The following is a 21,263-nucleotide window of genomic DNA, read 5'->3' as shown; positions in this document are numbered from 1 at the left end:
AGGACACTTCTATAGGGGGTAGCTTCTTCTTCCCAAGTTTCTTTTGCTATATCTAACAGACCCCTAGGGTGGCGACCATATAGCAACTCAGATGGGGAGTAGCCTGTAGAGGACTGAGGCACCTCACGGATGGGAAATATGAGATAAGGGAGAAGGAAATCCCAGTTTTTCCCATCTTTGTCTACCACTTTTTTAAGCATGGCTTTTAGAGTTTTATTAAATCTCTCTACCAGTCCATCAGTCTGTGGATGGTAGACAGAGGTATGCAGCTGTTTAACTTTGAACAGTTTACATAACTCCTTCATGATGCGTGACATAAAGGGGGTACCCTGATCTGTTAGGATCTCTTTTGATAGTCCCACGCGCCTGAACACCTGCACCAACGCTTTAGCTATGGCCTTCGATGACGTATTACGTAAGGGTATAGCTTCTGGGTAACGAGTAGCGTAGTCCATGATTACGAGAATATGTTGGTGGCCTCGAGCAGATCTTACAAGGGGCCCCACCAGATCCATGGCTATTCTCTCAAATGGTATCTCAATGATTGGTAGAGGTACCAGGGGACTACGATAGTGTGGCCTAGGAGCTGAAATTTGGCACTCGGGGCAGGTGTCACAATAGTGTTTAACATCTTTATGGACCCCAGGCCAAAAGAACCTTTCAAGGACTCTGTCTGTAGTCTTTTCAGCTCCCAAATGCCCCCCCATAGGGTGACCATGAGCAATATCTAGTACCGTGCGTCGGTACACTTTAGGAACCACTAGTTGTTCCACCAGATCCTCTCCCCTTTTTACCACCTGGTACAACAAATCATGTTTCACAGCCATATGCGGGAAACAAAGTCTGCCGTCCGGTTCCACCAGTTTACCATCAATAGACTTCACATTTTCCCTGGCTCTAGTAAGGGGGGGATCTTTTAATTGCTCAGCACCAAATTGCTCTTTCCGTACTGCCATGTCTGGCAAATTGTCATTAAGTGAGTCTTCCCTCTCTGGACTGCTCTGACCCTCTTCTAACCTATCACTATGGTCAGAGACCTCAGGCTCCCCTACCATGACAGACAAGGGAAACGATTCACCATCAACAGAAGTCTCTCTTAAATACCCACACTTTTCGGTACCCGTGGTAGGTCATCTCCTTCCTGACAGGCATTTGAAAGTTTATGTTCCCATAGCTGCCAGAAATGTGGAAAATTCCTCCCCATGATGACATTATGCATTAACCTAGGCACTAAACCAACCATAAATTTTTCTGCCCCGAATCGGGTTTTACATCTACCACAGCAGTGTGATAATTACGGGTGTCTCCATGTATGCAGGTTACCACCATGGTTTTCGTTTGCCATTTCAATGGGTTTACCAAATCCGTTTTTACAAGGGTGACCAGACTGCCTGAGTCCAACAAGGCACTCACATCTTTACCTTCCACCGTAATAACACACATTTGTTTCTCCCCCGCAGTATTTAGTAATGCTACACACGCAGGCTGGGCATACAGTGATAAACGGCGGTTTATATATGAGGCATAACATTGCATTGGTTCACCATACATTGGGCAATTGGCAACAACATGACCTGGCATTTGACATCTGAAACATTTTATTAAGTCCCTATTAAGTCTCTTATAGGCCACAGACCTCCCTGGTATGGCTTGCCAGCTTCTAGAGCCTGGGCCTCCAGTCTCTCCACTTGCACCCACAGATACATCGCTTCTGCCAGCCCCCTTTTCCCTTAGAACAGTCTTACCAGGTAGTCCCGGAGATCTCTGCTGCAGGGCTGGGGGCGCTGCGGCAGACTCGGTAGCTCCTCTGCGGATGTGTACCTCTCCACCATCTGGTCAGCATTCTTGGGGTCACCCACTTGCGCAAGGTAACGGGGAGGGCCCTTAAGTACCGGTCCATCACAACCCGTTCCACCATCTGAGGGCCTGTCAGGAACTCCGGCTGCAACCACTTCTTGGTCAGGTGTATAAGGTCGTGCATTTGGGAACATGGAGGTTTATCCATACTGTAGTGCCAGTTGTGCACACGCTGTGCACGGACCAAAAGAGTAACCCTAAGGCATGTAAGGATCTCCTTTTTTAGCATAACATAGTCCATAGCATCCTGATTCTCCTGGTCAAAATATGCCTTTTGGGGTTCTCCTGAAAGGAAGGGGGCCAACAGTCCGGCCCACTGTGCCTTTGGCCAACCCTCTCGCTCGGCAGTCCTTTCGAAGGTGGTCAGGTAGGCCTCCACGTCATCTGCGGTTGTCATCTTTTGCAGAAAGTGACTAGCCCTTATGGCGGCATGAGGGGCCTCTGCCATCCCTGGGACCCGTCCAGCGGCACTGGTCAGTTGCTGCACCACAACTGCTAAGGTCTCCCGATCTTTTCTTTGCGCCTCTTGTGCAGCCTCCAGTTGGGCCGTCAGCCTGCGGCTGGTTTCCTCAAGCGCCTTTTGCTGTACTCGGGTAGCCTCCTGCTGCACTCGGGTAGCCTCCTGTTGAGATGCAACAGCTTGCAACATAGAAAACAGTCTTTGGTGCAACCGCACAAAAATGGACTCTGTCCCTTTAAATGTTTTTTTTTTTTTTTTTCCTTATGCCAGAATTTGGTGTGCCGGCATCCTCCGCCACATGTAAGGGATTAGGTAGCGGGGCTGTCGTCTCCTGGGTAGACAGGCACAGTTTAGCAGGCACACCGAAGAAGTTGCAGTCCACACAGCAGGAACTTTGTCTAACTGACCTCAGCCAGTTTTATTGTCAGGTTGAGGTACAGAACATAAAACATAACAAACAAAAATCCTAAGCCTGTCCGGCTCTAACTATACAGCATGAACCCTCCCTGACCAAGTGCCGGCCTAATACCAAGCACCTAAACAAAATAGCAAAGTCCGTACCTCTTGAAGTGCTCTCACAGGCTCCATGCAGGTAACCTGTTCTCAGGCTGAGAGAGCTGTGTCTGCATTCTCAGCCTTATATCAGGCTAGCACACCTGAGGAGTAATTACCTGACAGCCCAAAACTCAGACTGTCCGGATGGAGTGGGGCCCACCTTCTCTCCCCACTCCAGCAACACAGGCCCTAAGAACAGGTTTTATGCAAACCTGAGTTGCAGAGACCTCTCCTGAACATTTCCCTGGTTGCTTTTAAATGACAGAAGTGAGAAATCTTGGGCACACATAGACCCCATTCACTACTTCTCCAGACACTCTGTCACAATACATACATACATAAAGACACACACATGTATATACGTCCTTCTTTATATATATAGAAGATTGATTTGTCTGACTTAATAATTTCCCTAATACCACTTAATGTGATAAAAACGATGAAAAATCCTATACTCAAAAGTTAATCCCCTGCCGTTTCTAGCTCTGATCCTCACCTCTCATCTGAGTTTATAGGGCTGTAGTGGTGACATAGCCATATACACATATATGTGACCACTACAGCAAATCACTGAACTCTTGTGCACTCATGTAGTCAGATGCTAATGGGGAGGATCGGAGCGGCAACACTAGAAACGGCAGGGGATTAAAGGGCTTCTGTCACCCCCCAAAATTCATTTTTCATTTTTGGGCATATTAAAATCCTTATTGGACGACTATTCCCTATATAGGACTCTTACCTTGTTCTGTGGCTTGGTTTCACTAAAAATCAAGCTTTTAAAATATGCAAATTACTTCACTACCAGCAAGTAGGGCGTCTACTTGCTGGTAGCCACCGCATCCTCCTTTAAAAAAAAACGCCCCCTCCTCCTGTTGATTGACAGGGCCAGCGAGCGCTCTCCTCCTCCAACTGGCCCTGTCTGCAATTCAAATCCCGCGCCTTACGTGTCTTCATTCGGCGCAGGCGCTCTGAGAGAAGGACGCTCGCTTCCTCCGCACTCCCTCGGTGCGCCTGCGCTGATGACATCACCTCTAAACCCGAAAGAGAAGACGTCATCGGCGCAGGCGCACTGAGGGAGTGCTGAGGAAGCGAGCATCCTTCTCTCAGAGCGCCTGCGCCGAATGAAGACACGCAAGGCGCAGGCGCGGGATTTGAATTGCAGACAGGGCCAGCCGGAGGAGGAGAGCTCTCGCTGGCCCTGTCAATCAACAGGAGGAGGGGGCCTTTTTTTTAAAGGAGGATGCGGCGGCTACCAGCAATTAACCGCCCTACTTGCTGGTAGTGAAGTCATTTGCATATTTTAAAAGCTCTATTTTTAGTGAAACCAAGCCACAGAACAAGGTAAGGGCCCTATATAGGGAATAGTCGTCCAATAAGGATTTTAATATGCCCAAAAATGAAAAATGAGTTTTGGGGGGTGACAGAAGCCCTTTAACTGGTGAGTATAGGATATTATTTAGCACATTGGAGAAATTTTTAGTTACGATGTAAGTCTGATAAACCCTTAAACTAGCTTCACACTAGCCCTAGTCTGTTGTATCCGGCATAGCCAGAAACTGCCGGAGCACCGCCAGGCTCCATTACAGTCAATGGGCTCTGGCGGAAAAAAGGTAGTTTCTGGCTTTGCCGGATACGATGAACTCTACCGGAACAGCCTGCCGGGACAGTTAATATATATTTGCAGATGGTGCTGTACTCCCTTTACTGCCTCATTGATACATCTTTTTCTGAATTGCCTGATTAAATATTTTACTATTTAACATTACCAATTATAGAAATTACGTTTTAACATTTATACCTGTATAACATTTTAATGTGTATTTTTACCTTACATATACTCGCTATATATGTTATATTATACTGTATATATGCCATTAGTGGAATTCATTAACATATGTGCTAAGTATCTTGGCAAATTAACACAACACCTTAATCCTAATAACTGTAATGTTTAATGCCAGGTTATTGTGTGACGTGATCATGTGTTCCTAATTGTTGTAATATACATAAAGTGGATGTAATATCTCACTGCAGATTTTATGTACCTATAATTGTGATGCAATTAACAGTTGATTGACATCTGTTTACATAGTAACATAGCTAATACAGTTCAACCAAGGGATAGGTGGGGACACGAATCCCAAAAGAAAGTGAGTCTCAGATTTCTACACGTTTTCATGAGCATTAATGTTTTTTACTTATAAGAATTCAGGTAAAAAAACTTTTTGAAACCGTCCACTGTTCCTGCCGTGACCACGTTCTGAGGAAGTTTATTCCACAGATTCACAGTTATTACAGTAAAGACGCTTTGACGCTTCTGGAGACTGAACTTTTTCTTCTTCAGTCGGAGGCAGTGTCCCCATGTCTTTTGAGCACATTTTACATGGAACAGCTTTTCGCCTTATTTTTTGTATGGCCGATTTTTTATATATTTGTATAGGTTAATCATGTCCCCCTTAGATGTCTCTTCTCAAGACTAAATAAATTCAATTATTTTAATCTTTCCTCATAACTAAGACCCTCCATGCCCCTGATCAGTTTAGTCGCTCTCCTCTGTACTTTTTCCAGCTCCAGAGCATCCTTTCTATGTACTGGTGCCCAGAACTGGACTGCGTATTCCAGATGAGGCTGCATCGGCGCTTTGTAAAGTGGTAGTATTACATCCCTGCCCCGAGAGTCCATGCCTCGTTTAGTGCATGACAATATCCTGGTGGCCTTAGAAGCAGCTGATTGACATTGTGTTCTGTAATTTAATCTACCATCCACAAGAACACCCAAATCCTTCTCTATAAGTGACTCTCCCAGTGCTACATCACCTAGGACATATGAAGCACGGAGATTATTACTACCCGTGGTAACGGAATCCATATCGGAATTGTAATAAAACCCGACCCCGAACTCAAACTTGTAAAACACAAGTTCGCTCATCCCTATTTATGACCTCATAGTAAACTAGAGTCAGGGAAAGTAAAAAGTACATTTTAGACAGCAAGACAAACAGTTAACCCTTTGTGACATAACCTCTCAATATTTTTTAATAAAGACCAATTGAAAAAAAATGATTCTTAGCCCAAAATTAGTAAAATGCAACCATAAAAAAAATTGCCTTTGAAGGTGCACATAGCCTTTAAATAAGTGTTTATGACCTTTTAGTAATTTAGAGATACGTGTCATCAGATGACCTTTACAAAGTGAAAGTAGGATACAGCATACAGCTAGAAAAAGTTAACCCTTTGTGACAGGACGGCTGAATATCATAAAGTGATGGCATATTCTTGCGATCACTATTTAAGATGGAAATAGCCCTTTAGTAGTGAGGATGTCCGTATAATAAACAACTGACGATCTGTATTATCGACACATGGCCTGTATAAATGATATGTGGGTCATACAAATTCCACTAATTAGTCCCAATGCTTCCAGTTAGCCCTGGAATTTTACTGCTCATGTAAATTATGAGTGAGTAGGATTGCAGCTCGAGATGGTGACATTTACTTAATACTGTAAACTGGAAGGCATATTCTTTGCCTTTACATCAGGCTTGGTTAATGCTGCAGGTTTATGGGTTTGAGCTGTTTGTTTTTTATTCCCCCATTAGATTGAGCAGCTCATTTTCCACTACTCAATGGTAATTTAGGGACCTGAAGCTGCAAAAGCATCATCTGTACAGTATACTGTCACCCGTCATGAGGACGACTCCTTCATCAGACACGTCCCGGGCAGCTGACATGTTAATAGAGGAAGAGGAAGGTTACGGGTTATATTTAAATGATGTTCTCAGTCACTGGATCATTGACACTTTTGCTCCTACCTGCTAAAGTGCAAATTATAAATAACTGCTTTCTCAGAGGTGTTCATTATACCTCATTGGGTCTGGTTATGGAAAATGCAAATGTAATTTAAAAGTGTCAGCCCTTAGAATGAGCAATTACTTGTTCATTTCAGAGCATGTTTTATTGTCAGGGTAATAGCGTGCTTGTGTTTTTCAGGGAATGACTTGACTACATTTCTTTGTGCGTTGCAATCAGGGCTGGTGCCAACATTGTGTTGTGAGGCAATGGTTCATGTAATCAGGCATGAGAAAGGAATAGTGTGCGGATCTATACAAGTGTCTTCAGCGTAGGAAGGAAACTACACACAATGGCAGATTGTATAGGATTTAATTATATAAATTTTTGTTCGTTTATTAAAATAAAAAACTAACATTTTGCATGGACATAAGTATTCAGACCCTTTGCTATGACACTTGAAGTTTAGCTCTGGAGGGCTCCCGTTTTTCTTCATCGTCTTTCAGATGTTTCTACACCTTTATTAGAGTCCAGCTGTGATACATTCTGTTGATTGGACATGCATTGGAAGGACACACCTCTGTCCAGCAAAAAAACAAGCCATGAGAGGAAAGAAGAGCCTGTAGAGCTCAGAGACAGGATTGTGTGGAGACACAGATAAAGGGTCCAAAAAGTCCTGCTGCTTTGAATGTTCCCAAGAACACAGTGGCCTCCCTAATTCTTTAATGGAAGACGTTTGGAACAACCAGATCCCTTCCTAGAGCTTGCTGCACCCACAAAACTAAGTAATCGGGAAAGAAGGGTCTTGGTGAGAAAAGTGACCGAGAACCCAATGGTCTCTCTGGCTGGTCTCCAAAGACCCTGTGTGCAGATTGGGGAAACTTCCAGAAGGTCAACCATCACTGTGGCATTCTGCCAATCCGTGCTTTATGGCAAATTAGCCAGAAGACAACTCAATAAAAGACACATGAAAGCCCACTTTAAGTTTGTAAAAAGGCACCTAAAGGACTGTGAAAGGTTCTCTGATCTGATAATACCAATATTGAACTTTTTGGCCCCAGTCCTAAATGTCATGTCATGTCTGGAAACCAGGCACTGCTCATCACCTACCTAATACCAACCGTACAGTGAAGCATGGTGGTGGCACCATCATGCTGTGGGGGGGTTTCTCAGCTGCTGGGACAGGGAGACAGGTTAGGGTTGGGGGAAAGCTGTATAGAGCAAAGTACAGAGATATTCTTAATGAAAACCTGATCCAGAGTGCTGTGTACCTCTGACTGGGCCAAGGTTTCACCTTATGCAAGTACTGAGTAAAGGGTCTGAATGTTTATGTCAATGCAAGATTTTAGTTTTTATTTTTCAATAAATTAGCAAACATTTTGAACATTCTGTTTTCACTTTCTCATTATGGGGTACTGAGTGCAGAATGGTGGAGGGAAAATTTTAACTTTTTTTTATTTAGCACAAGGCCGCAACATAACAAAATATAAAAAAGTGAAAGGGTCTGAAGACTTTCTGATCTATCTATCTATCTATCTATGAGAGGTCATAATACACAAGCATTGAATGTTCTCTCTCTAACTCATTGACTTTTGTTATCTTGCTAAATGTTTATCTTGAATTGTATTGATGTGTATTTATCTTGTGATATATATGATTAATGTAAAATGTGTGAAAGCATTAATGTGAGCATTGTCTTTAACTTCCAACAAATTCGCTTGTAATTATTTGGCACTATCCCTCAGTTACCCTAACACCGCCATTTTAACACAACTATGACAATATATGTGGTTCTGCACACGTTCTGCGATGAGAAAAGATCAGATTTGGGCAAATGTCTAGGAAAATGTTAGCTGTTAGGGGTTGTGCGGTTTCCTCTTGAAACCAGACAGCCCCTTTGAAGGGGTTGTCTAAGAGTATAAGAATTGAAAGTACTCGTGGGGAATCTTATAAAACAACAAAGTGAACATTACTCACCAGTTATATCTCCCGCCGGTCCAGCCCCAATGCTCCAGTCTTACCCATCGGTATTTGTTTACTTGCTGTATATCCATGTAACTGCTGCAGCCAATCAGTGGCCTCAGTGATCACGTGCAATACATGTTAGCATGCTGCAACTACTTTCAATCTTAATCCCTAGGACATCCCTTTAATAAAAGGCATGGGCTAATGATGACACAACATGAATAGGTTGGCTTGTGAATAGTTTGGCTGCCAAGACATGCTGGGAGCCACAGGTTGAAGATCACTGCTGACTTTGAGTGGACACCATGAGTAATTAAGTTATATATTTACGAATGTATGTTCTGTTAGACATGTATTCATAGATAACAGTTTCTATGTTCTTTAACCCCACAGGGCAGCAAACAGCTTTTAAACAACTACCCTGTATACATAACCAGTAAGCAATGGGATGAGGCAGTTAACTCCTCCAAGAAAGATGGAAGGCGGCTCCTCCGATACCTCATAAGATTTGTTTTCACAACAGATGAGCTTAAATATTCATGTGGCCTTGGGAAAAGGAAAAGGTCAGTGCAGACAGGAGACTCTGGTCCTGAAAGACGTCCCCTGGATCCTGTTAAAGTTACATGTCTCAGAGGTACTGCATCTTTTCACACAGTGTAAATGTTGGTTCATCTCATATCTGGCACTTTCTTTTATAGACGTCATATGATTCATCTTTTGTGCTGTTTTTATCATTATACCTGTTTTAATTTACATATTTCAATTTCTCTTGAAAATGGTACAACTTACCCCAAATTGGCTAATGAAACTCTAGTTCTAGCGTTATCCTTTATAATAATTCGGTTCTGTCATTTCTTCATAATATTTTAAAGGTATCTGTTAGAAAACACCAAAAGTTTGCAATACACATCGGGATAGATCATGAGCAGCAAGTGTGCCAGTCGCACAGCCGTTCTTGGAAGGGTGCCATGCTGACCAGCCATCTCCTGGCTGGTTGGCCAATCAGAAAGACAAGTCACTGAGCCAATCAGGCCTTTGGCTCTGTGTCCGGTCAGAGGGCTGGACACTAAATCTAGCGCAGTGCCTGTGATTTTGTATGTGTCGTGGCTCCTTTTTGTCCTACAGTACTTAATACCCATCTCCTATTCTTACTTAAATAACCTACATGTACCAACTTTGTCTTGGGTCCAGAATAACCTCTTGTCTAATGATTTGGTTTCTACTGACTCTCCTGATTTTGACACTGGCTATCTGACTACTCTTCTATTTTACTTTTGGTGATCCAGTATGGTCTGTTAACTATGAGCCTGCACCCATTTTCTGCAGACATAAGCTGGGTCCCAAGTTTATCTGGCTTTGCAGTGAGCTCTGGTCAACACCTAGGAGTAGCCTTACCGTAGGAAGATGGGTAGCAGGTTTTATGTACTGTATTACATAAATGAGAGTAGAATAAGGTGAAGTGAAGGAATACTAACCATAGTAGTATGTCGGGCCATACATATTAGAAAGCTGTCGCTCCAGCTGGCAGCGGTCTTTCCTGAACGCGGTCTTGAATGACAGGAGACATGACTTCTCCACTTCCAGACATCATATAGTCTTTCTTTTCTTGTCCTTATTTTATAACATCTGCCCATCAGGCAATCTGAATGTGTGCATATACGGACTGTATATCGATATGAACCAATTTAGGCCAAATTTGATCTAATGTGCACATATTTCAGGTAGGGCCAGTTTTGCTCATAAAGTACATCAGATAGCTAAGTGTAAGTAATACTGGAAATTGGGTAAAAAGCTATTGATGACAAAGACAACGCAAGTTTAACACCCTGACAAAGACAAATAATTCAAGAACTTTCATTTACTGATGATGGAGAAATGCTCATGCTATGCTTAAGAGGAACCTGCCGTTTCCTTTTGGGCTGCTAACCCACCAGGATGCCATTACACAGCTGGCATTTAGCTTTCTAATGATGCCCGTGTTAATCTGGACCCTTGTGGGATTACTTAGAAAACTAATTCTAATTTATTTTCCTAGGTAAGTCCATTACAGGACGGTTTCACAGGGTCATCATAAGAAAGCTAAACCCCAGCTGCATAACGGCCGAGTGCAAGTGACAGGTTCTTTTCAATAAAAATATAGACAACAAGATGCCAAGATAACACCTATCTTCAAAGTTAAATCTGTGTGGGTGCCCAATCTCTGTGGTCCCCTTGTGCTAAAAAAAAATCGTACCACTTTGCTTTTTTCATAGGCGCATAGGTACCCCACTACAGTCAGTTTGTGTTGAGACAATCCCTTTAAGTACAGTATATAGTCACTTTGAGCAAGGGTAGACTTTCATGATAGTCTCAGAAATAATTGCATCAAATTGTAAGGTCACACCATGATTAACAACACGTAGAGAGATGTCAACCTGTGAGGATCCTTTACTGGGTGATACTCAAGCAACGGGCTGCAGTAAAAAGGGACTGACTTTTCTGAGCTCATGGTTCATATGAAGAGGCATAAATAAATATATATCAGACCCCAGACCAAACCCCTATATTAATATTAGACCCCAGACCAGACTGCTATATTAATGTCAGACCCCAGACCAAACCCCTATATTATCAGAAACCAGACCAAACCCCTATACTAATATTAGACCCTAGACAACACAGCTATACTAATAAAAGACCCCAGACCAAACCCCTATACTAATATTAGAACCCAGACCAGACTGCTATATTAATATCAGACCCCAGACCAAACCCCTATATTAATGTCAGACCCCAGGCCAAACCCCTATATTATCAGAACCCAGACAAAACCCTTATATTAATATCAATATTAATATCCATATCAATGTATCTTAATATTAATATCAGCCACAGGCAGGGGCTCCATAGGAACTAATGTGCGGCAGCCTGGTATCGATGTGGAATACAGAAGCTGCCACACACACACTCTGGTTCCCCGATCCTCGCTGGGGGTAGCCGAAACACACCCGGAAGTGCATGCTTATGGGTCTTTGCACCTTCAGATGCCGTAGTCATCTGAGGGATTAAAACACCATGATCAGCATTTCTGCCATTTGCAGACATTAGGCCTGGGTAGGCGAGCGGGCACCATCTGTAAAGTCCTGCCCAATGGCGTACATGTATGGCGCTGGTTGGGAAGGGGTTAAAGGGGTTGTCTGGGCTACTGACTCCCTGCACCCCCGCCAGTCAGCTCTTTGAAGGGGCCGTTGTGAGCCTTCATATACAAGCACCTATTTGTTTCCTCAGTTGAAAGGGACCAGGAAGTTGAGACTGGTGGGGGACAAGTAGAGGTATTAGAAGGGGAGTGATGGGTGACTGGTGAGTTGAGTATGATTTTTTAAAGGTATTCTGACCCTTTATTTATTTTGTTTATTTTTTTTTTTGACAACCTGGACAAACCCTTTATTTCAGCTGACATTTCTCACGAGTGGAGCAGCACAGCTAATGCCAAAAATTATCATAAAGGAGAGAGTTCAAGAAGCTTAAAAAAAGGTTGAACTCCAAACCTTGTGACTGTAATACAAACGCCAGTGGAAGAAGCAGAACCCTAGAGATCTTCAGTCTTCCGTTAGTGAATTTATTCACCCTGTTCACACACAGCGTTTCAGTCCCTCCTTGGCACCATTCTCAAGCCCATTCCCTATCATTTGAAGATCTGCAGTGCTACTTCTTCCATTGGCCTTTAATACAGCATACGTGGCACGTATTCTATCAAGCATGCTGGCGTATGATTCATTTTGCAGGATATTCAAATTGCTGAAGATAAACTACATATAAAACCACAAACGGCAACTGAAACCACAGTGATCAGTAAAGCAGATACTGCACCTGCTGTTTAATGATACCGCTTGCTACATTTGCTGTTTTTTAATCATCCAGATAGATACAGTGTTACAAGCTACAAATATGCGAATTAGACTTCTGCTCTCTAAAAGAAAATATAAATCCTATATACACAACTAACCAAAGCATCAACTTATACATATATATTGAACACAAAATAAAATATTGCCTCATTATCTTGTACTGCCTGTATTATATCCCAGAGCTGCATTCATAATTCTGCTGGTTGTTGAATCATTTGCTGACAGACACCACTAATCGTAGCGTAGCTGATCTCCTGCCATGTAATACTCAGTGCCGTACCCTTGCATTCTTGGAGATATGGGTGTAACTAGATATTACTACTGTGGGGCCCAAAGGGCGGGGGAAGGGGAGCTACAGGAACAATGTTATACATTTAGTTATGCAGTTATGCTTGTTGCATTACTATAGTTCCTTGCCATCAACAAATTAGGGAGTCCATATCTGACTTTGCTATTTATTGCAGTTAAACCCCTTTTTCGCAGTGAATATAAATTTCTTAATAAATCGGTGGCATATATAGAAGTGAGGGGGTCTATAGAAAAGATCAAAAGAGGCCCACCTTATTGGGGTCAGGTCTTGACACCCAGGACAGAAGGGCCTCGTGTTTGTCTCCCCCTGCACCCCATATCCATGACCCTTGGGCCAGTACCCCATCTGTCTGCTAACAGGCCTTTCCTCTGAAAAGAGGTTCTTGCTACCCTGTAACACATGACATGGGTCCAACCACTGGTCCAATAGAAACTACATGGCTTGTCCTTATATTATTTATGTCCTTGATGACGCCTATGTTCTCATAAAATATGGATTCTTGTTTACACAAAAATATTACATCTCAAGAGCTGTAGACACAGATTTTCTGGCACCTTAGGTCGCACTTATAGTCATGTAAGGCTTTAAAATGTTTCGCCACTCTTACAAAATAGAGTAGAACATTGTGGTGGGCTTCCCAAGACATCAAACACCCTCTGTATCGTTCCCCTGGTCCCTCCCCGACATCAGTGTTTTAGCGCAGTCCGTTGGTCAGTGTTTTTAGCACGGATGCATGCTCTATTTTGTCCGTGTTCACGGGTCCATTATGCCCATTATAGTCTATGGGTCCGTGAAAACCACAGATGCAACAAATATGCCATCCGTGTTGCATCTTTTGTGGCAGTGGAACTGCCAGAGGGCCATTAAAATTGTGAATCTCACCCAGAGGAAGCTGGGTGAGAACAAGAAAGGCTGGAAGAGTAGTTTTTCCCACTGTCTGCAGCAGCTAGGCTGGTAATTAAGATAATTACCTGTAGCAGCCAGCTGAGGAGCTCAGGTAAGGCCTCATGCAGACGTCCGTGGAACACGGTCCGTGAGATACCAGACTGGCATTGCAGGAGCGCACAGCGTCATTGGTTGCTATGACGCCTTGCGCTTTGTGCCGCCTCTGCAGTACAGTAATACACTTGTATGATCTATACGAGTGTATTACTGGACAGCAGCGACAGCACGAAGCGCAAGGCGTCATAGCAACCAATGACGCCGTGCGCTCCTGCAATGCCAGTCCGGTATCTCACGGACCGTGTTCCACGGACGTCTGCATGAGGCTTAAAGGAGGTTCTAGGCTCCTCAATCAGGGCTCCCAGTTTGGGGGCGGAGCAGGCTGCGCTAAGGCCTGTGGGAGCCGGGACCCTCTAACCCTGTGTAGGGTAAGCACCATCAGGGCCGTTTTTAACATGGGGCAAAAGGGGCAGCTGCCTCTTGAGCCCCGCTGGTCACTGGTGACATGGGGGGCGGCGGCAGGGCACAGTGAGATGAGCGCTTCTATTGTGGAAGCGCTTATCTCCATAGTCATTTGTATCGCCGTCCTCAGGACAGCGATACAGATGGAAGTGCTGCGGCAGGGCAGGGGAGGGAGAGGCGTCTCCCTTCCCTGTTCCTTTGATAGGCTGCAAGCACTAGGCCTGCAGCCTATTAGAGGCCGGTGCAGGCGGCGCGAGGACGTCATCGCGCCGCCTGAGCTGTACAGCGCGGGACACAGGCCGGAAGAGGCCTGCATCGCATCGCTGCCAGCCTGATGGAGGTAAGTATAAGTGTTTATTTTTTTATATGGTACTACTACTGGCACATGAGGGGCATCTATGGGGGCACCTGTTACTGGCACATGATTGGGGGGCATCTATGGGGGCACCTGTTACTGGCACATGATTGGGGGGCATCTATGGGGGCACTTGTTACTGGCACATGATTGAGGGGCATCTATGGGGGCACCTGTTACTGGCACATGATTGGGGGGCATCTATGTGAGCACTTGTTACTGGCACATGATTGGGGGCATCTATGGGGGTACTTGTTACTGGCACATGATTGGGGGCATCTATGGGGGTACTTGTTACTGGCACATGATTGGGGGCATCTATGGGGGCACTTGTTACTGGCACATGATTGGGGGGCATCTATGGGGGCACTTGTTACTGGCACATGATTGGGGGGCATCTATGGGGGCACTTGTTACTTGCACATGATTGGTGGCATCTATGGGGGCACATCTTACTGGCACATTATTGGGGGGCACTGTGGGGGCATCTATGGGGGCACTTCTTACTGGCACATTATTGGTGCCACTTTTTACTGCCACATTATTGGGTGGCACTATGGGGGCACTTCTTACTGGCACATTATTGGGGGGCACTACTGAGGCTAAAAAGAAGGGGTATATTATATGGGGGAAGGGGGGAGAGGAACACTATGGGGGCTTTTACTGAGGCCACAAAGAAGGGGTATTTTATATGGGGGGCTCTGTATAGGGGTATTTTATACTGTGGCACATTATGGTGGGTACTATGTGGAAGGGGAGAGAGGAGTACTATGGGCTCATCTATGGGGGCACTAAGAAGGGGTATTTTATACTTGCAAATTATAGGGGACACTGAGGGCATCTACTGGGGCACTATATATGGGGCATTTTATACTGGTACATTATGGGGGGCACTAGGAAGAAGGGGGAGAGGAGCACTATGGGGCATTTACTTGGGCACTATATAAGGGTATTTTATAACATTATGGGGACACTATGGGGACATTAGCTCAACTGGGGGCATTAAAAGGGGGTATTTTTTTGCACTGGCACATTTTAAGGAGAATTATTACTACTGGGGGGCATTATGATGGGCTTTATTACTACTGGGGGTCTATGGAGAATATGATTACTAGTATGGGCACTGCGGGAGCATTATTACTTCTGGGGCACAGTGGGGACATGTTGGGGGCACTGTAGGAGCACTATTACTACCATGTGTGCTCTAGCAGAGAATTATTCCTATTGGTGGGACTTTTGGGAGCACTATTACTGTGGGGGCACCTTGGCACAGTATCAGCTTACCACAATTATTTTTGGGGGACGTTATGTTTACACTATTAGTTTCAGGGGCACTATTTGCTGGGCGCAATTATTTTAGGGCACTGTGTGCCAATAATTATTGAAGGGCACTATCTATATGGTACTACTATTATCAGGGGGTTTATCTGTTTCTGCAGTATAGTATTGGGGAGCACAACCGCACAGTATTGGGGGTGGTAGGATGATTTGTCCAGAAGATGGGAGGATGATGGAAAAGTAGTAAACTAAGATTTTGTTTGTCAAACTGCAGAGACGAGAAATGGCTGAAAAATTGTGGTCTGGTCTGAAGGTCTGAAAGGAGGAGATGAGGAAAGAGAACATCTACATCAAAGAGATGTCACTGGATGTAAGAGGTATGTGGCGCTGTATTACCCTGTATGTAGGGGTGGATGGAGGGGTTAGTAGTACAGCACTATCTGCACATTGTAAAAAAAAATTGTAAATACTATATATTTGTGTCAGAAGTTGTGCTTTTTTTATTTTTTTTTATTTGATTATTTGCTACTTTTGTGCTGATTCTTTTTTCCCCCTCTATATTAAGGGACACTATAGTCACCAGAACCACAACAGCTAAACGTAGTAGTTCTGGTGTCTATAGCATGTCTCTGCAAGCTTCGTAATGTAAATACTGCCTTTTCTGAAAAAAAAGGTAGTATTTACATTACTGCCAGGGAACACCTCTAGTGGCCACTCATCATTATTAAAGCTTACTACTCTACGAGGTGTGTGGATTTTTGTGTGTGTGTGTGTGTGTTGTGGTGGAGGGCGTGATTGCGTGCTAGGGTGTGGGAAGGCGGGATCCAGGGGGCCCAAGTAAATTCTTGCCCAGGGTCAAGTCAATATTAAAGACAGCCCTGAGCACCATGTTGTGTTTTGGGGAGCTGGGTGGTAGACCCAGATCCTGATAGAGAGGGAGAAATACTGTGTAGTCAGTGGCCAGACAGCCTAGGACAGCGATGGCAAACCTATGGCACGGGTGCCAGAGGCGGCACTCAGAGCCCTCTCTGTGGGCACCCGCACCCTAGAGAAAGTCTATGGTGTACCAATTGTGCTTAGACTTTTCCTGCTATTCATCAGTGCAGGACATGCTATGAACAGCACAGGCAGCACATTGAATATAGACAGGTTATTATAGCTAAATGATAAAGTACATGGAAGATATATGATATTGGTGTTCAGGTTAAATTGCTGTGTTGGCACTTTGCGATAAATAAGTGGGTTTTGGGTTGCTGTTTGGGCACTCAGTCTCTAAAAGGTTCACCATCACTGGCCTAGGATTTATGTTTATGATTTGTTTGGACTGTTGTAAAAGTAACAATAAAGCTGGTCGTGGCCAGTTTGCACCCAAATCTGCAGTGTTGGAGTGGCTTCTTGAGGTGTGCCAACCGTCTAAGCGGAGAAGACGGCGATCCTGGAGAGCTAAGTGACCCCGAGTTGTCACACTGTGTTTCACAGATCATTAGGAAGGGATGCTTTGAAAATTATTTTTCAGCTGGGCAGGGTCAGTGAAACCAGGATGGCACACTGACAGCCAAAAACGGACACACAGACCCAACACGGATCCTTCACGGACAGCTTCAGGGATGCATCACTGACCATCTTCTTACGAATTTGACCACGGATGTCTGAATGATATGCATTCCTATTTATGGTGTCTTGCATTGACGACAGTTTAGGCAGGTTCACCTGGAAGAAATAAATTGCTGCACACAGCTAGTTCAATTTGCCATTGATTAGTGAAATTTATTGTTCACAATTATTTCATGTTGCATACATGATCCAGTGGATGCCCATATATCTCGGAGTCACATTGCATAAGTACCGTACGTTTCGGCCTATTTCGGCCTTCATCGGTATTCAGTCTGGCAGTGACAGTGGGCAGGTGCAAATTGAACTAGCTGTGTGCAGCAATTAATTTCTTCCAGGTGAACCTGCCTAAACTGTCGTCAATGCAAGACACCATAAATAGGAATGCATATCATTCAGACATCCGTGCTCAAATCCGTAAGAAGGTGGTCATAAGGTACGGTACTTATGCAATGCAAATTGAACTAGCTGTGTGCAGCAATTTTATCTACTACAGATTAGGACTAACAAGTCTTTTGCTAGCACCAGCGACAGCGGTGTGCGGTACTTTATTCTGTGAACACCTGGAAGAAATGACCTACCAGATGCATGCCTCTCAACTGGATTCTGCTGGACAGTCCTGGATTTTGGGCACCGTCCTGCTGTCCAGGAAAAGCTGTCACGTGTTCTGATTTCAACTGTATCTGCCTTCTTTGGAGGCAGATACATTTGCATATGATGGTGAAGCAAGGAGATGTCAGTTCCATGCGCCAATTCCCTATGACCCCTACTGTCAGTGGATGGCATAATGCAGTGATTCAATTGTTCCTGCTGTGAGCTGCAGACAGCACAGGCTGAAGAGGCCTCCACTGATATATGAGCTCCATTTTTCACGGGAATGGGGCTAGGTGACTATTAATTTCAGAGGCAGTAAGGGGCATCTTACTGCTTAGTGGGGGTGCACATAATGTGCTGGGAGCAGGCATAGTACTGCATGGGGGAGACACAAACTGGGCATCATACTATGCTGGAAAGATAAATAAAGGGCCATCATACTGTGTCAGGGCACTAATGGCATCATACTGTGTGAGGGGCAGTAAGAAAGCATCATTAATGTCTGGGGGCACTTTTACTGCGAGGGCACTAAGGATAAATACTGCATGTAGAAGCACTAAGGGAGCATCATACTATGTTGGGAGCATTAAAGGGGTTCTACAGTTTGTTTTAACTGGATGATCTATCCTCTGGATAGATCATCAGCTTCTGATCGGCGGGGTCCGACACCCGGGACCCCCGCCGATCAGCTGTTTGAGAAGCCTTCTTGCTGTTTGCTGCAGGCCCAGTGACGTCACGACTAGTATCACTGGCCTGGGCACGGCTAAGCTCCGTTCACTTGAATGGAGCTTAGCCCCGCCCAGGCCAGTTGATACAAGCTTCAGAATCCAATGGTGTCCGGGCTCTAAAGGGCATTATACTGTGTGAGAGGCACTAAGGGGGCATCATTAATTTCTGGGAACGCTTTTACTGTGTGGGGGCTCTAAGGGACATTACTGTTGAGAAGGGGGCACTAAGGAGGCATCCTTACTGTGTGGGAGCACAAAGGGGCAGCATTACTGTGTAGGGACACAAAGGGTTGGGTGTGCATGGAAAGGGTTGGACGTAGCTTAATGTAAAAAATAAAACACCATTTCATGTGTCACTGGTGTTGTCCCTCTTTACATTTTTTCAAAGTTGGGAAGTATGTACCTGTATATGTAGTGATGACTAGAAGGTCATGGGAATGTGGGTCTCACAGTAATTGGGACTAGGGAGAGAGGTGGTTGTAGGACATTTTTCAGTTGGTAAATTCGGGACAAATAGGTCTATCCTAGAGTCGCCCCCCCAAAACCTGTGCGGGATTGGCCATTTGTGGGTGGACTTTACGTAAGCCCCACCCATTTTCCACCCAGGGACAGCCGTAATTTGCAGGGACCATCTCTGAAAATTGGGGACAGTCCCTGTGAATTTAAAACGCTTGGCAACTATGCATGAGCCTGGACAGTAGACTGAGTTAGTAGCTAAAATGGACAGGAATTAGTGCTCTGCTAATACAGTGAACATTGGGGTAGTATCATGTTTTCTTTTTTGGCTTGAGAAATGTTTTTAGGAAGTCTGCTGGTTTCCTGTTTCCAGACATTGGAGAATTTTGGGAGCCCAGATGTCGGTTACATCTCAGCTGTGAGGTCACATGTCTGACAGGGAATTGAGGCTACACACTTGTCTGTTTCCCATAGCAACCAGCAGAATTTTGGAATCTGCTATGTATATGAATGGAGAAAACAGCATGTACAGTGGATATAAAAAGTCTACACACCCCTGTTAAAATGTCAGGTTTTTGTACTGTAAAAAAATGAGACAAAGATAAATAATTTCAGAACTTTTCCCACCTTTAATGTGACCTATAAACTGTACAACTCAATTGAAAAATAAACTGAAATCTTTTAGGTGGAGGGTGTGCACACCCTTTTATAACTGGGGATGTAGCTGTGTTCAGAATAAAGCAATCACATTCAGAATCATGTTAAATAGGAGTCAGCATACACCGGCCATCATTTAAAGTGCCTCTGATTAACCCCAAATTAAGTCCAGCTGCTCTAGCAAAAGCCATGGTCCACAGAGAGCTTCCAAAGCATCAGAGGGATCTAATTGTTAAAAGGTATCAATCAGGAGAAGAGTACAAAAGAAATTCCAAGGCATTAGATATACCATGGAACACAGTGAAGACAGTCATCATCAAGTGGAGAAAATATGGCACAACAGTGACATTACCAAGAACTGGACATCCCTCCAAAATTGATGAAAAGACGAGAAGAAAACTGGTCTGGGAGGCTACCGAGAGGCCTACAGCAACATTAAAGGAGCTGCAGGAATATCTGGCAATATCTGCACACTTATGCAACCATATTATTTTATTTTTATATTTTTTCTTCCCTCTACCTAAAAGATTTCAGTTTGTTTTTCAATTGAGTTAAACAGTTTATAGGTCACATTAAAGGTGAAAAAAGCTCTGAAATGATTTATCTTTGTCTCATTTTTTTACATCAAACAAATCTGACATTTTAACAGGGGTGTGTAGACTTTTTATATCCACTGTATATGGGGAAAAATTCAAAAATGTGGAATCCCACTGTAAATCTACAAAACCTTTGCTGGGTCTGTTGTATTGTTGCTTTGGAGCATCATATACAACGCTGAAGATGAGCTGTTTGCACATTTCTATTTTATCTCCGTTTTAATAGGGCTTTTGTTCAGAACATTTTTTGCATGCTCTGATTTGAATGACTCTTTTTAATATCCATTTGCTAGCCGAAAGGACCAGCTCCAAGACCATTAATTAAAATACAAACTACAGTCAATGAACATTCAGACAAATCATATCATTCCATAAATACAGATTAGCAGATGTCTCTTTTGATCATTATTTAAAGCCCGGCCAGATGTTACAGCTATATGAATTAAAGCAGTGGAGATTATAAAGTATAAACTAATAAAGCAGAATAGGAGACCTATCTCCTTGTCAGGCAAATGGCGGTATTATACAGAGGTAGTAGTTCCTGTTTAATTAATATGATAGCGCTCTAATCTATACTTCATACTCATTTTCCAAGCACTCCAAAAACGGGGATACTAAAATGTAACCGTCTAAGGTTCTCGCGTCTTGTGAAAGCCATATACTGTAAAAGTCTATACTTGGAAATGCCATGCCATGTACAGCACCATTTATAATACCAATGTCTTCTTCTGTGACAAAAAGGTATTTGGCCTACTTTCAGGC

At 43.9% G+C, this 21,263-nt stretch overlaps 1 protein-coding gene across 1 annotated transcript in view; it reads left to right on the top strand.

Moving 5' to 3' along the window:
* Positions 1-21,263, top strand: part of BEND4 (BEN domain containing 4) — a 133,040-nt gene that overhangs the window by 106,251 nt on the left and 5,526 nt on the right. The window contains exon 4 of the mRNA XM_044292289.1: positions 9,019-9,259. Within this exon, the coding sequence (XP_044148224.1) occupies positions 9,019-9,259 (241 nt within the window). The remainder of the gene's footprint in view (positions 1-9,018; positions 9,260-21,263) is intronic.

The sequence above is a fragment of the Bufo gargarizans genome, chromosome 1 (genome assembly GCF_014858855.1).
Source record: "Bufo gargarizans isolate SCDJY-AF-19 chromosome 1, ASM1485885v1, whole genome shotgun sequence".
NCBI lineage: Eukaryota > Metazoa > Chordata > Amphibia > Anura > Bufonidae > Bufo > Bufo gargarizans.
Note: the sequence above shows the minus strand (reverse complement) of the source record. Positions and strands in the feature narration are given on the sequence as shown.